Source organism: Clupea harengus, chromosome 5 (assembly GCF_900700415.2).
Source record: "Clupea harengus chromosome 5, Ch_v2.0.2, whole genome shotgun sequence".
Classification (NCBI taxonomy): domain Eukaryota; kingdom Metazoa; phylum Chordata; class Actinopteri; order Clupeiformes; family Clupeidae; genus Clupea; species Clupea harengus.
In genome coordinates, this window is record NC_045156.1 from 7517415 (window position 1) to 7533673 (window position 16259).

Below are 16259 nucleotides of genomic sequence, written 5' to 3' on the forward strand. Positions count from 1 at the left end.
GTTTCCTGATTGAGATAATTGGCTCATTCAGAAATACCACATTTAATAAATTCCCTCAGGGTGTTGATCAGGTTCAGTGTCCTGTGAACGGAATGAGGACACAATTTCAACAGTGTAATAATTAACATTCTTCAGAATGTCATATGACAAATGATTTTGTAGGGCAGATTATCCCTTTGGATTAGCGAACTGCGATTTGTTTCATTTGTTAATAAGAGGTTCCACTAAACCTACAGAACACTGAGTGCAAATGTAACTGGGAAAGGGAGGGCTTGTCGTGACTAGGTACTTAAAGTCAAGGGCGTGGGAGGTGACACTAGACCATCACAAAGACATGGTTTTTCTCTCTAGTAATTTTGGTTTACAGGCAACATGGCAGTTAATCTCTCACATCTATTTTTTTAACCTCTCTCTCTCTCTCTCTCCCTTCCTCCTTCCCTCTCTCGCTGTCCTGTTGACTGTGGCGTGATTTGTGTCTTCTCTACAGGCAATCCAGAGCAGATAGACCCCTGCCCTTCACTGCAGGCCGGTGACTGAGTTCACTGCTGTATGTCAAATACTGGACCACGCTTACAGTTTTACTTAGACCTGATTTCACACACCTTTTCGACGTGCTAACAATTATTCCCATTTGGATATATAGTTTTAACTAAAGATAAAGACCAAAAAAACATGTCCCAAAACCAATACATCCCATGTTGCATTTGATCTGTGGCAATTTGTGGAAAGCTGAGGCCATGTTTACAGCACAATAAAACTATGGCAACAGTATGTACATCATATCCTTTGAGTATAAACCCTCTACATACAAGCTCAGTTTTGACACAACATCTGGCAAGCCACTCCAGCTGAACAGCCTCTGAAACAATGCCCATCAATTCCCAGGCCTCCCACTGGAAGCTGTCTCTGGACACATGCTTGGCTGAACATTAAATTCCATGCTAGCAGCCAGGGCGAGATTGACTTGCTGGCTCCGCTGTAGAATTATTGTCTTGGACACGACAGCTCTGCGCTGCTAATCCTGTCGCCCGGTCGGGTCAAGCTACTTCAGAAAAGGGCACCACCACTCCATCCACACATGTCGTAGCAGCAACAACACCAACAACAACAACAACACAGGCTGTGTAAAGACCAGGCAGTTTGGCTGTGTAAAACAGAGAGTGTGAGAGCGAAAGATGAGTTCCAGACATTGAGATTACCCTAGGGTATTCTAATCCGTTTTCTCGGACAAAGTGCAGAGGGGTGTGAGGGATGCGCTGGAGATGTGTCATGATGAAGGATGAGAGATGGGCCTTCTGTTCGACGAGAGCCCTCCCTCCCTCTCTCGCTCCCTCTCTTTCTCTCCAAATCTGTGTGCTCTCGACACTCCGCGCCGCCACCCCCACCCACACCCCCACCCCAGCAACCTCCTCTCTGCTAACTTGGATCAAGTTAAAGGCCTGGGCCTCCAAACAGCTCCCCCCTCTGTACAAACACACACACACACACACACACACACACACACACACTCTCTCTTGCTTTCTCACACACACACACATACACACACAAACTGTCTTCCTCAAGCTAATTAGCTAAAACCCAAGCTGAGAGTGTATATTATTCAACAGTCAGAGCTGCCTTCTCGGTTCCAACGACATCTGCAGAGGCTCTCAACATGGCCACTGGAGCCAACGAAACAGAAAAAAAAAACACTCAGGCACACTTGTGTACAAACGCAGGGTTACACATACAAATACACATACAAACTCAAACATACATTCACAAACCGCCATTAATACACATTCAAAAAGATTTTGTGCGCACACACACATGCCGCACCAACATAACATTGTGTACACACACAGACACACAAACATACACACACACACACACAAGCCCCCAACTCGGGTACCAGTAGAGAGCAGCTTCCGAGATATGGAATTCGTCTCACATATATTATTCCGGCAAGGGCTAAATTTTAATCAGGCACACCAGCAAGGCCTGTAGAAGCGACTGGCATCAAAGTGTGCTAGGGAGGGCAGGAGGAAGAGGAAGAGAGGAAAAGAAGGAGGAGGAGAGCGAACAAGGATGTGGAATGGAGAGAGAATAGAGAGGAAGAGGAGGAGGATGAGGAAGAGGTCCTGTGAGAGGTTTTCGTTGGAGTCAAAGCAGTGCCTTCAACAGTGTGTTAACACTGCTGAAGAGAACATGCAAGGCCACACACAAACACAGCCAGTACCAATACACACACACACACACAAAAACACAGCAACCTCTTATGAAGACAAATCAGGCATTAGGATTTTCATTTTAAATGACACAATACCGATACATCTGTGCTGTTCCATTTTTCCACCCTCCTTCCTCATATTATGATTTGATTTTTTTTTCACAAACCTACAATAGCATTGATATTACATTTTTTAATAAAAGTGCAGGGAATCTTGTATGTCTGGCTAGGATTTTCGATTTTCATTTTTTCACTTGTGGTTATATATATATTTTTTTAAAGGTAATGCTCGAATTGCTTACATGGGGTCATTACTTTATCTGAGGGCTTCTGTGTGTTTTTTTTTTTCAACCCATCTTCAATAAATTCAATGCGTGTCTGAATTAATGTATTACAAGCTTCGGTGGGGATATTAAAAAATGATCAAAACTAATCCCTACAGCTCAATCCCATCTGCAGTGGTCGCCCATGTTGGCCTGGCCCTGAGCGGTCACCACTGTCTGCCTGGTGAGTTACGATATTTGGTGTCTCTCAGATTACACTTTAATATTTCATTACATGCACAAAATCCCAGTTCATATATCTCCCCCAGGTGTGTCACTATTAATCACGCACAACATTGTAAAAACTCAAGGCTGTCTAATAACTTAGGAAATGTACTGTACATGGACTAACCCGGACATCCACACAAGCACACTCAATCACATGAGCAGGTACATGATCACACAAGATCACCCAGGCACACACGCAGACAGACACACACACACAGACAGACACACGCACACAGACACACACGCAGACAGACACACACACACACGCAGACAGACACAGACACACACACACACACGCAGACAGACACACACACACACACACACACACAGACAGACACACACACACACACACACACACACACACGCAGACAGACACACACATACACATGTCTGTAAACACTCACATACAGTCTCTGACATTAAAAGGTCAGTGTAGGAATGACTATAGTTTCTTTCAGGAGGACTTAACTGTGTTAATGGCACTCTAAATCATACATTAAGCCTTTTTTATAGTGAGATTCTCCACAGAGGAGCAATAACTCATCTCTGTGGGAAAGCATGCCAATGTTTGTGGAAACAAATGCACACACACATAAACAAACACACACACACACACACACACACACACACACACATTTACACAGCATATCAGGAACAGCCAATCCCACCAGATGTGGTCTATTTCAACATGCATCTCTGAGCAGCAGACTGGGAGCACACATTGATGCGCTGCTCACATCTTGCTGATGACAAGGGACTTCTCAAACTGGAGCACCACCGCAATCTAAAGTAGGGCTGACCACTTCCACCACTCCCAGCGGCTTTATTAAGACATGCAGAGCAGCGGCAAGGCTCAGACATTTCCCACTCAATGGAAAAGACAGGCCGCAATCTGGTCCTTTTTACGTAAAACACACCAGGTCTCCATCACGCCCGCCTGACACCTTTGGGTATTTCTGCAATGCCTGGTTGATTGGAGACTGTCGAGTAGGAGTTAGAGAAGAGTGATTTTTACGGCAGCATGATAAAGCATAACGTCTCTTTATTAGCTTTGTCAACTTTTTTATTTTCTACCATCACAGCTGTAACGCTTGAAGAGTAATTGCACGTCAAGAAATAAGACATCTATCGAACACGCCCCTCATACTTTGAAAAACGTGAGGATCCAAACAGAGCATTTCCTCATTTTATTGTCTTGCATGTGTGTCTTGGTAATAAATATGCTTCAGTAAGCTTATTCGTATCCATGGTACTCCTTGCCCAACAATGTGCATGGCTGTGTCTCTCACGCTGCTGATTGCGTGGGACGAGCGCATCGCCTGGAATATTTTCAAATTGATGCCTTTTTAGACATTACAATCTATTATCATTTTTTCTCTCTCGCTCTCTTCTCCACCGAGGTGTGATTTTCCACGAGGACTGATGCCGGGAGTGGGTAAGTAATACACAATGCCATTGTGATAATCTCATCCATTTCAGTGCCGCGCCGCACAAACTGCAGTGAAAGGAGCTTGTCCTGTGGATGGGATTGAAATGCTACACCGGGCTGTGTGCTACGCCCCATCTATCCAGACCTGGGCTATTTCAGGATGTATTATGTGTGTGTGTGTCATGTGAGTTTGTGTGTACATAGGCATGAGCAGTTGTAGTGGGTCTGTGTGTGTGAAATGTGTGCACGTACTGTATGTGTGTAAATATAAGCCATTATCTGAACTTGTGTCTCTATATGTGTCAGTGTCTGTATGTGTGTGTGTGTGTGTCTGTGAGTGAGTGTATGTAGTTCTGTGTGTGTGCTTCTATGCGTGTGTGTGTGTATGGAAGTGTATTTCTGTGTGCATGTATGAGTGTGTGTGTGTGTGCGTGCGTGTGCATATATGAGTGTGTGTGTGTGTGTGTGTGTGTGCGTGTGCATATATGAGTGTGTGTGTGTTTATGTATGTGTGTGTGTGTGTGTGTGTGTGTGTGTGTGTGTGTTTGTGTGTGTGTGTGTGTGTGTGTGTTTGTTTGTGGTTCTGTGTGCCTGAGTTACCCTGGTGGCACCTCTCCCCTGCCTGGCTGGCCTGACTACAGAGTGGGCCGGCTCGGTTCTCGCCAGGGCTGCGGAGCAGCTGTCGACGGGCAGCCGTTCAGCAGTGCGGGCCCCCTGGTGGGGGTATGATGAGGAGCCCATCTTGCTTGCCTGGGGAGGCCTGGTCTACTTCACTTTTAAAAACGAGAGAGAGCCATCTGTTCAGACAGACACCTCCCCAGCTCTCGGCTGGGTTGGGCCAGGGGCTGAGCGCCGGTGTCTGATGCTCCCATCAGCGATGATCACAGGAGCACAGAGGTTCTCTTCTTTACACTTTGACCCCGGGTGGGAGGGGGACGGACTGGAAGGGTCCATGACAGCAAAAATGCCAACTAAAGGGTGGGAGGGGGGCTTGTACTTTGAACAAGAGTCAACGCCCTGTTTGTGTCATGATGTTGTACATACACCATACCACAGGGATTGGACACAACACAGCATATCATTTGATCAATGATCATTTTCAGAGAAGCAAGAGCTTTGCCTGCATTAACACATGCAATATGAAAAATCTAAAACTATTATGCAATATCATGGGTAATTATAATCACAAATATGATGAGGGCATATTGATTTATATATTAAAGTTGATTATTGAAGCCATGAAAAGCATTGACAGGTGTAACTTGCATCCCATATTCATAGAATTTCATCAGTTCATAAATACATACATGCAAAAAAAGAGACAATCCATAAAATACATTTTTATTCCCAATATAGCACAGGTTGCTGTAAACGGAATTCTTAATCCCACATCCCATTCTGACTGTTATATTACTGTAATTTAAAATTCCAGGCGGCTGAACAATACAGGTGCAGTGTTGGAAGGAATCAACGGATGTGCTTTGCCTACCATACTACAAAAAATAAGAATGAATTTACCCCATGACCATGGACTAAATCCCATTGCAGTGTATCACGTTGTGTGGCTTTCATGGTTGTCAACGGCAGGAAAGACAACAATAACCCCAGTAAGTATTGTTCATAGACAAGTAACAGCTGCATAATGTGATTGCAACTGGTATGACCATGTAATGGATTAAGCTACTACTCGGTTTGAGAATTAAAAATGCCTTTTTGCTCAGATTTTGGGTCAGAGTTGTGTCAAACGGCCTAACGACACTGTCTGCAGGAATCCACTACTTTAAGCTACATGCTTCCAATGAGAAAGCATGCCTGATGCACGTAATCACTCAAACACACACACAAACACACGTGCACACACACAAACACACTCACACACATACACACTCAGAGCGATTATGTAGATAGATAGATAGATAGATAGATAGATAGATAGATAGATAGAAGGACAGATAGATAGACAGATAGATAGATAGATAGATAGATAGATAGATAGATAGATAGATAGATAGATAGGTAGATAGATAGGTAGATAATGAACGTTCATAACAAATATGATTATGAAATAGTAACGGACGACACAACAGACCACAGTTTTACCTCCAATTTTAAGGGACTATCATTTCTGTCACAGAAAAAATGAAGACTACGGAAAAAAAATGTGTGGCACAAACATCAGAACATATTTCTAATGTCATGCATACTGCTAAACATATTAATAATTGCCTCACACTAACTGTCTTAAATCAACCTAAATTCATGGATTGAATGACCTCCACTGTGATAGAATGCCCTGCTCTTTCTTCATACTGGCACTGTGTAAAGAGCTCCTGACTGATACTCAGGGCCACCAGGGCAATCATGAAATAAATCACAAAGATTCAAATCACATATACTCTTTCTATACATTGTTACAAATAATGGATCTCTCTCACAGTACCATAGCTTTGCTTCAGTTCTCAGAACACATGCACTTTTCTCAAAACACTATTCACACATTTTTCAATGTGTAAACTTTATGCCCATTCAGTAAACACCTGCAATCAATACAATAAACTCAAGGCATCACCATCTGAACTCAAGGAGCACACCATTTTTGTGGTGGAAAATTATTAACACATCAATCAGAATTGCATAATCAATAAAAAAAAGGAACATTGGACGATATGTTTTGGAGCAATGGATCCTACAATGTAGAAATTGCAAGACACCACAGGGGAGGCGGAGGAGGACAAGCCCAACGAGGATGAGTATGAGAACGAGAACGAGGAAGAGTCAAAGAAAAATGGTTTCATCATCATTCATTATGTGCTCATACATGGGCTGACTATAATGGAGCTGGAGAATGAGTGTAGCCAAACTTACAGTGAGCCATTTCACAACTGCATCCATTTTCAATGTAATTTGCATTGCTGCAACATGTATTATACTGTAAAGTTGTAGTGCATGTAAGGACTGTAAATACACTTGGACCTTGTCATTGTGTTTTCTTTTCAGTTCCATAGTTCTGTAATGGGTGACATCAGTAACTGCTGAATTATTGTTGTACCGTTTTTGTTTCGGTAGAACTGAAAGGCAGACACCTTCTGGGGGTAGGCAGACACTACTTCTGTTAATGAGCAAGAAACTGCTATTCAGTGGTCAATATAGTCATTACCAGTGATGCAAAGGTGTAAAAACTCACACCAGGGCAGCAGCAGCACTCCCAGTATGTTATCATTTGGAATAATGTTAGTTTTCATCAGACCGCTTTGTTTCACACCTGGTTCAGTGACCATCCCAAGTTCACAAATCTTTTTTTTCACACATATTCCCCATTACTCAGTAAATTTCAGGATATGCTCTTGTCGTAGATTACGCACACCAGGGCATATTTCCCTTGGTATTTGTCAAGGGCAAACACCTTGTTTTTCTGAATCAGTCTGAATCAGAGAGGAGTTCCATCTCGTGATTCTGATGCAGACCAGAGAGTAGTATTGAGTATAGAGAATAACGCTGAATAGTTTCATTTATAGATTTATACTATCTTTTCAACTAGATATGTCAATCAATGTATTTGTACACTAGAGACAAAACATTAATTCAATTCAATTAAATTCAATTTTATTTATATAGCGCCGTAACAATACAATTGTCTCAAGGCGCTTTACAGAGCCCAGAGCCTGGACCCCCTTAGTGCAAGCCCAATGGCAGCAGGGGCAAGGAAAAACTCCCTGTTAGTCAGGAAGGAACCTTAATTAGAAAATGTGTGCACTCCTCATCGTTTTTACTATTGTTTTGAATGTCTCTTGACAGTATGTTCCTGTAAAGATACTCTGTATGCCTAAATAATGTGTATAGCCCTGAAATACCAATTTCTGGGGAAAAAATATATGTTTTAAAATAATCCCTCAAGTGTGTAAGAGAGTCATGTAGAGTGTGTGTTTGACTACTTGTGTGTGTTGTCTGTTAAAGTTTGATTTTGATCTGGGAGTAAGATGGTTGTACCGGTATGAGTTGCTTTGAGAATGTGTGTGTAGTTTTGAGAAAATGGTGAATTGTTTTAGAAAATGTGCCTCAGCAATCGGGAAAAACTGTAAAGGCAGCTCTCTAAGACGGTCACTTTTGGGTTAATTTTCGGCAGCACCCACAAAGTAATGCCATATTTACAAACGCATTTGATGTGGTGATACAATGTTCTCACAGTCACTGAATGGTGACACCAGTTATTTTTAACACACGAGAAGAAATATGATGTAAGATTACCATCACAATCAAAACGGTTCTGTTACAACAAAGAGGTGCCTATTCAAATGTTAAAAGTAGGTTCAGCTTCTTCCATCTCAGGGCAACAGCACATTAGCAAAGACAGAATCAGGTTTACTCATATCTTGCAACTTAGATTGTGATAGGAAAAGCTGACATTAGATCATAATTCCTTTTATTTATGCTGATATATTGGTGTTACTGTTGACTCTATTGAGTGTTTTTGTTTATTCTTGATTGATAATATATGATCTGATTTGTTATGGGATGGATTTTAAACCACTTACAGCTACATTAATCTGTATGTTTGAGTAGCTGAGTGTAGACTATGTGGTGCCACTGTGTCTAGGTATGTCAAATGGAATGAACATGTTTCTGTCTGGTTGTCAGGGTCAATAGTTGCACATAACAACGAAACGATCTCCAGAGTTACGCTATTTTGCATCAGAGAACATCCAGAATTCATGACAACTAATTTCACCTGAAAAGATGCGCTGCATAAATCAAAGCTCTCTGCTGCATTATCCATACATAATGTAAATTATACCCAAAAATGAACATACATTTACATTCATATATATTCACTCAAAGTTACACACAAACAAACACATTTACGCACATATAGGGAGGGCGGGGGCGCACGTTTAGGCTGTCTATTTAAATAACGATGTGGAGATACAATGTCCCTTAAGCAAGTTTCTGCTCAACTTCTGAAGAAAATGAACAGAAGTGGCTGCAAGCCTAAACAGATTAAATGATAGCAGTGTTGATTAGAGCACGGATAGGAGTGCTGAATTCGTGCGCATAGTGCCGGAGTGGAAAGGACTGACAGCAAATGTAACCTCTTTCTATTAGCTAAAATATTTCAGGCATGCAATCTGTTTTCCCGAAGGAGTTTAACAGACAGGTTTTGATCTGCTAACTTAAATGTCACTGTAAAAAAAATACTGACAAAACTCCAAGTCCACGGCTTCCTGCCCTTTTCGGCCGTTCGCACGTGTCTATCTTCAGCCCTCAGAAGGGACTTGGATTGTTATTATGGTATTTCTGTACACACAGTCAAGCATTCACGTATCAGGCGCATTGTGATAACTTCTGCCCAAGCAGAGAAGCGTGTTAACAACTCACCTTTTGCAGAATCCATTGGGTAAGGATCACAAAGGTCCAGCAGCGCACCTTCATCGCTCCTTCCTTGGCGGACCTCCCTGAAATTACTAGTCCCCTTGGCTGAACATATACAGACAAAAATTAAGGATCAAAAACAATCCCAGATAGCTGCAGAAGAGGTGTAAAGTATAAACTTGTATCTCAGTCCGTGGCACACTGGGTCAGTGTCGACTATTCAATAGTCATTCAGCTTATGTAGTCCCTTTTAATAATGTGATACACATCCATGCTTTGCGCAAGAGCAAGAGGTGCGAAGTTTACGAGGATAGAGCAGTGAATCTACTGCCTTCCTAACAGCCACTGGTAGGTGCTTTAAAAGAAACTGTTCTTGCCGAATCTCTCCCTCTCTCTCTCCCTCCCTCTCTCTCTCTCTGTATCCAGCCACACAAACGCGCTCAGTATCCCTTGCCCTCCCTTCTCTCTTACTCTGTTAGCTCTCGAAAGGAGGTTATCGATTCGAATACCAACAGGTCTGTGACTTCTCCCTTCCCATTCCCACTTCACCCTCACACGCGTTGGTGACTTCCCGCGCTTCTCTTCGTAAGAGCGCGCGCACTCATACCTCTCTTTTCTACATGGTATGATTCCTGAAGTGCTCCTGGAAAGGGTAAGCCTTGCGATCGACCGTGTTACGGGTTATGCAGTAAGTATTTCCTATTGGTAATGCACTGTGTGGCCCATACAGTTCTATATGAGTATGACGTTATGGAGGTAGGCTACTTTCATTGAGACTTTCCTTATGCATATTAAAAAAGTAAATTCTCACAATTTAAAGTGCAAAATGTTGCGTTTGATACTCTTTGTTTCCCCCATCAAGAGATCAACGACACTAAAGACGTTGAATACCCACTGGTAGGCGTATCGATGCAAATAGATGTCTCATCAATGGATTTTTAAAAGAGATTTTTTTGCCCACGAGGAGTTTCACGCTAAACATTACCAACATTTAAATCAGAAAAAATGTATTACTGAAAGCAGACAGCTGTTTTCTTTCAGAATCAAACACTCAGTCCCATACATGACATCCATTTGAAGTCTCTGTTGTACAGTTTACACCTTTAAAATACCTAGCGAATATTTGTCATGTGCCATTTCCTGACAGTTCGAGCACCCTTACTCTTCTAATCTTTTTCTAACATTTCCAGTGCACCTAAAACAGATCAACATCGTGTCCAGGGACAATGTATGGGATGCACAGAGGAGTCATGAATTGCATACAGACTTTTTAAGCAACACATTTGTCAGATACTTTCTGCATGAAGCTATTTCTGTTAGAGAGGTGAAAAGCACATGCTGTGTGGGAGCGCCTAGCCCGAAGTGGTGCCAACATTAAATGCAACTCCTAATTTGATAAGCATTGAAAGCATTTAAGCAATGAAAGACCAGAGCAGTCCTGGAGCATGGCAGCCTTCAGTTCAGCACACATTATGCTGGCACTAAAGGACCTCAACACAAGGGAGCGTGGCATGAACATGAGATTAAAGGATGGTGTGCGGAAAGGGGGGGGCAGCCTAACTGCCTAACCTGAAGGCCAGATCAGTGGCTGAAAAGTTTGAGTCGTGTGTGTGTGTGTGTGTGTGTGTGTGTGTGCGTGGTGGTGGTGGTGGTGGGGGGTGCTCAATATTGGTAGAGGGTGGCTCTTTACTGCCCTCTTGTGAGTAAAATTATTTCAGTTCTGTTCTTCACCCTCTTGACAGAGGAAGACAGTGAAATATAGAGGATGAAATTCTCAATTGTGGTAGGAATGTGCTGTTGACAGCCAACACGGCACTGTGTCATGTATAGATTATGGCCATGAATATAGTGGCGATTGAATATGTGTATGTGTTTAAAATCAGTTTGATCTCAAAATAGAAACTTTCATCTCATTTAATTTACTGTGTTCCTGAAGCTCATTTGGTAGAGCAAGCTGCAAGCAACACTAAGGTCATAAGTTCACATACTGCAAATACTGCTGAAATTTAAGCCTTACTCATACTGTCAGTCGTTTTGGAACTGTGAAATGAATACATTTGAATCTAATGCATAACATTTAATCAGTAGTAAGTGGTTATTTAGTCAATGATATTTCAGCCTTCATTAGATCTATTGAACTGTCCTAAGCCATTTATAAATAGCAGATTGTACAAGTTACAAATGCTGACACAATGCTTGAGAAAGCATATGCCCATTGCGTAGGTGAGATGTTAACCTTGCTCGATTTCATTAGCTTTTTTTTTGCCATCAGTCACAGTCTAAATTTTGCACAACATCTGCCCCTCCCGTTGCAGTGTATTTATCATTACAAACAGCTCCCTCATTTCATTTCCAGTACACTTGTGACAGGTAGGCTTTTGCCAGTGTAATTTCAGAGCAGCATTGGAAGCGGCAGGCAAAATTTTACCCAGCTGCTCCCTGCCTGTGTTCCGCTTAGCGGGAGCACTGGCATCCCTGAGCTCTCCACTGTGTGCTTTAGTGCAAATGAATGAACATGCTCGCACAGAATCAGCGCCATTTTCTTAAATATCTCGGCGTCGTCTGCTCCACCTCTTGCCCTCCAGCCGCCTCCTAGTTTATTTTATTTTTTCCTTCTCTTTCTCTTTCTTTCTCTCTCTCTCCCTCTCACTCTCTCTCTCTTTCAAATCAGTACAGTCATGATGAGGGGAAACAGCTTGCTGTCTGTGGGTGATGACAACATTGGTATAGTTTGAGAAAAGAGAGTTTTTGATTAGAATAATTGTGTGTAGGTTTATATCGTGGAAATCAATGCAGTATCACTTGAATTACATTTAGTCTGTTTCAACCAGTAAAATGATGGCAAAGTGCAGCTTACTAAATAGAGAAGGTCAGTTTAGATTTCAAGTCATTTCATTGACACACTAACAGAACTTCTAAAGCAGCCAGAAAATCAAACCACTTTAATTACCTCAATGGGTATGCAACCACATACTTGAGGAAATTTGATTCAGTCTGACCACAACAATTCCAGTTGTATTGTCCAATGCAATAATTTTAATTACTGCATTTCCCCCTTCCCTTCTGTAGCGAGTTGTGCTGTGTTTGAGACGCTCTGCTTGGACTTCCACTGTCGCCAGCAAAGAGCAGACAAACAAACAGTAAATCACACTGACAGGGCCAACCTGGCAAATCCCTAATTACATCAGCACAATCTGAGCACGGAGACAAAAAGCACAGCAGGACTACAAACTCAGACACAGTGCAGTGCCAGCCAGGGAGCCACACACCAATAATGAATCCATTCAAAATCTGCTTTGTGCCCTGCAAACACCCACTTCTCCCAGAAGAGCCAGTGGCCAAGGGCAAGAACTCTCCATTCGCCTTGTTTATTTGTTTGCTAGCTTGCTTTTTCTTCCTTTTTTTCCGTTTCCCCCCCCCCCCGATCCACTGTCAGGACATTTTCACTATTCCACAATGTGATGACCCTAGGCCATCTGAAACAGCAGGAACAGGGGCTCATCTCAAATGACAGGTACTAATCAACAATCCCTCGCAGTCCACCCACAAAGGAATATGGAGTTCTGCTGCAGTCGTAAATAGCAACTTATACAGGGCGTCTCAAAAGGATTGTGACTTTATTAGACTATCTACATTTAAACCGTTAACTAGAGTCTTGGTATTGTCAACAAAAATCTTTTGTTAATCTTCTCATTGCCATTAAGATTACCTAAGATTTTACTAGGTACATGATGGCTTCCTCTTTCTCAGGACTGACATGATTGCTGAGTTACAGAGCAATGATGACTCATTACCTACAGGCTTTCATAGGTGCAACAATGAGCTGTGCTATTTGCTTCAGGACCATTGGGAGATGCTAGCATATACGCATCCATTTGCCAAGTACATCAAAGTTGTACAGCTAACTGCTATGGGTGTAATGTGTTGTGTTGTGTTGCACACAAGAGCAGAAGCTATTTCTTTGCTCTCATGCTGTTTTAGTTGTGTTACCTTAATGCAAGAATGGCATGGAATGCCCAAGCACAAGCACAAGAATTACACACAATAGGCTGATATTCATTATAATGCCCGGAAACAATAATTTAGTTTTACAATTAAGGATCCTGGTACTGACGAGAGCAGAGCACATGGTTTTATGGCTATTACAAAAGTGGTTGCTATGTCAACAGAGATGGTAAGCAATTTTGCAAGGGAACTTTTCTGGGGAGATGTGTTTTGTGGGGTATTTTTTTCTTGAAAGCTAAGGTGAATTTTGAAATGATTTAAGCATTAATATAACCCGTCTTGTCCCATAAATATGGTCAAAAATGTTAAGATTCAAGTGTAACCTTTACTCAGTTGAAAGCAGAATGGATTTCATCCATTTTGCATAGGGGCTATTCAAATATCAGTGCCTTAAATCAGAAACAATTTGGATTTGGAGAGCGATGCATTTGCATCTTGCTGACCCGACTCTTATGATAATATGTGCGATCAGCATTATCGATCATCCGAATCGCACAGTGAATTCTCTCCATTTTACTCTCTTTCCAAGGCAATAACTACATTCATTTTTCACAGCAATCCTATCGCAGTCTGGGTGTTGGCCTGCTTCTCTGCTGACGTTCTCAGCGTCACGGGCCAGAAACAGTGCTCAACGCGGTCTAGGTTGTAGGAGAGATTATGCCCTCTCATGGCATTGTGTCTTCAATGGAAAGAGGAGTGTAATGAAGTGTCAATGGAAAAGATTAATAACAAAAAAAGAACTATTCTCCAGAAAGCTGTTTGATGGCTGTTGCATATAAGAATAGTATTAGTGGCTGCTGTAGGCATTCATGATGAATGTGAATTGAAATTAAAGGTCAAACTCTGCCCTCTGTCTCTGTTACCGTGGGAGATTGACACGCAGGTGCTGAGAGGACTAAAGGGATGGGGAGAATGATAGAAAAATTGGGCGTGTGATAGGGAAGAAATAAAGAGGAAAAGAACAAAGCAAATCCATCAGAGGTGTAGAGAAAGCAACAGAGCTATGGTGGGAAGCTATTCCACAACGATGTTGTAGTGAACATCTCATGCATACAGGTGTGTGTGTGTGTGTGTGTGTCTATGCATGTGTGTGTGTGTGTGTGTGTGGATTGTAGAACTGATTCTGAGCTTTCTATGCTCACTTAGGGGCCAAGGGACACAATAGTAGAGGGTCGTCTGTCCCTAATGGAGGCTTTTGTGGGTAGAAATAGTAATTTCCCTCCATATTGGGAGTGTTCTTGCACCGGTATGAAACCCTGTCATTTGGTTTGTATTTTTTCTTCTTTTTTTTTATCGATTTCAGCAGCATACCGTAAGAGAAATAGTGTTAGAGGGATGTATAGGCTGGAGTGTGCTCATTGTCATTCAAATAGTGTTTCGCTGAAGGATATTTCCAAAAATATGCCCTGGGACCGCTAATGGTGGACAGAGGGAGTACAGAAATAATTCGATTAGATTGTACATGTCCTGAAAAAAAATATCAGGGGCGATTTCATGTCTTTTGGAGCAATAGCAGTAGGTTACATGAAATAGATCACAGCAATGTGCTACAGTTTAGGGCAAAATATGAAGAAAGCAAACGTAGATGCAAATGGAATATGCTATACGCATTGTGGTTATACACACATATATGGACAGAACACAGGAACAGACCGACAGAAGGTGAAGCAATACAAACAGCAAAAGACAAAGACTCTCATACACTCAACAGGCCAAAGCAAGCTCAAAACAAAGTCAAAGATACATGGAGCTTTTGTGTGTGTGTGTGTGTGTGTGTGTGTGTGTGTGTGTGTGTGTGTGTGTGTGTGTGTGTGTGTGTGTGTGTGTGTGTGTGTGTGTGTGTGTGTGTGTGTGTGTGTGTGTGTGTGTGTGTGTGTGTGTGTGTGTGTGTGCATGTATGTGCGTGCATGTATGTGCATGTATGTGCCTATGTATTTGTGAATGTGTGTGTGTATGTGTTTGTGTAAGGCTCTAGAAGATAAAGGCCCTTTAAGCACAATGGTTATAAATTACCAAAAATAATCTGGCAGCACGGCAGCAAGGAGGCCTGTCAGCGCTCTGCTTCTCCCCATCTGTCACATAGCCCCCCAACTCATTAAGATTCATATCCCCGAAAGGTGACTTCTCAGGCGGGCACAGTGACAACCTCGTCCCCCCCCCCCCGCCACCACCCACCCACAACTGCCTCCCTCCCCAGTTCAGCCGCCTGGAGGCATACGCTCTGACAGGTAGCACTGCTCTCCCCGGGGGCCAGGGCAGGGGGGTGGAGATGGGGGATGGATAGGTTGAGGAGGAGAGAGCAAGAGAGAGAAAGTGTGTGTGTGTGTGTGTGTGTGTGTGTGTGTGGGTGGTGAGGGGAGGGGAGTACTTTGAGGTAGGTGACGAGCAGGATTATCAAGTCATAGATGCCCCCTCCTGGGAAGAAGTCCCAAAGGTTGGAACTCCAACCAAATCACCTTCCCTCTCTCTCTCTCTCTCTCTCTCTCTCTCTCTCTCTCTCTCACACACACACACACACACACACACACACACACACACACACACACACACACACACACACACACACACACACACACACTCACTCACACGCACACACACACCTCTCTGCCCCTCTCTGCCCAATCACTCTATCCCTGGAAGTAGGACTTCTGTGTTTCGTACTTTATTGCCCTGCCTCTGATCCCCGTCTCAATCCCGT

General features: G+C 42.7%; 1 protein-coding gene across 1 annotated transcript in view; it reads right to left on the reverse strand.

Moving 5' to 3' along the window:
* LOC105912169 (neurexophilin-2) overlaps positions 1–10701 on the reverse strand; it is a 33753-nt gene extending 23052 nt beyond the window's left edge. The window contains exon 1 of the mRNA XM_031567540.1: positions 9563–10701. Within this exon, the coding sequence (XP_031423400.1) occupies positions 9563–9616 (54 nt within the window). The 5' untranslated portion in view covers positions 9617–10701. The remainder of the gene's footprint in view (positions 1–9562) is intronic.
* Between the last annotated feature and the right edge of the window lie 5558 nt (positions 10702–16259).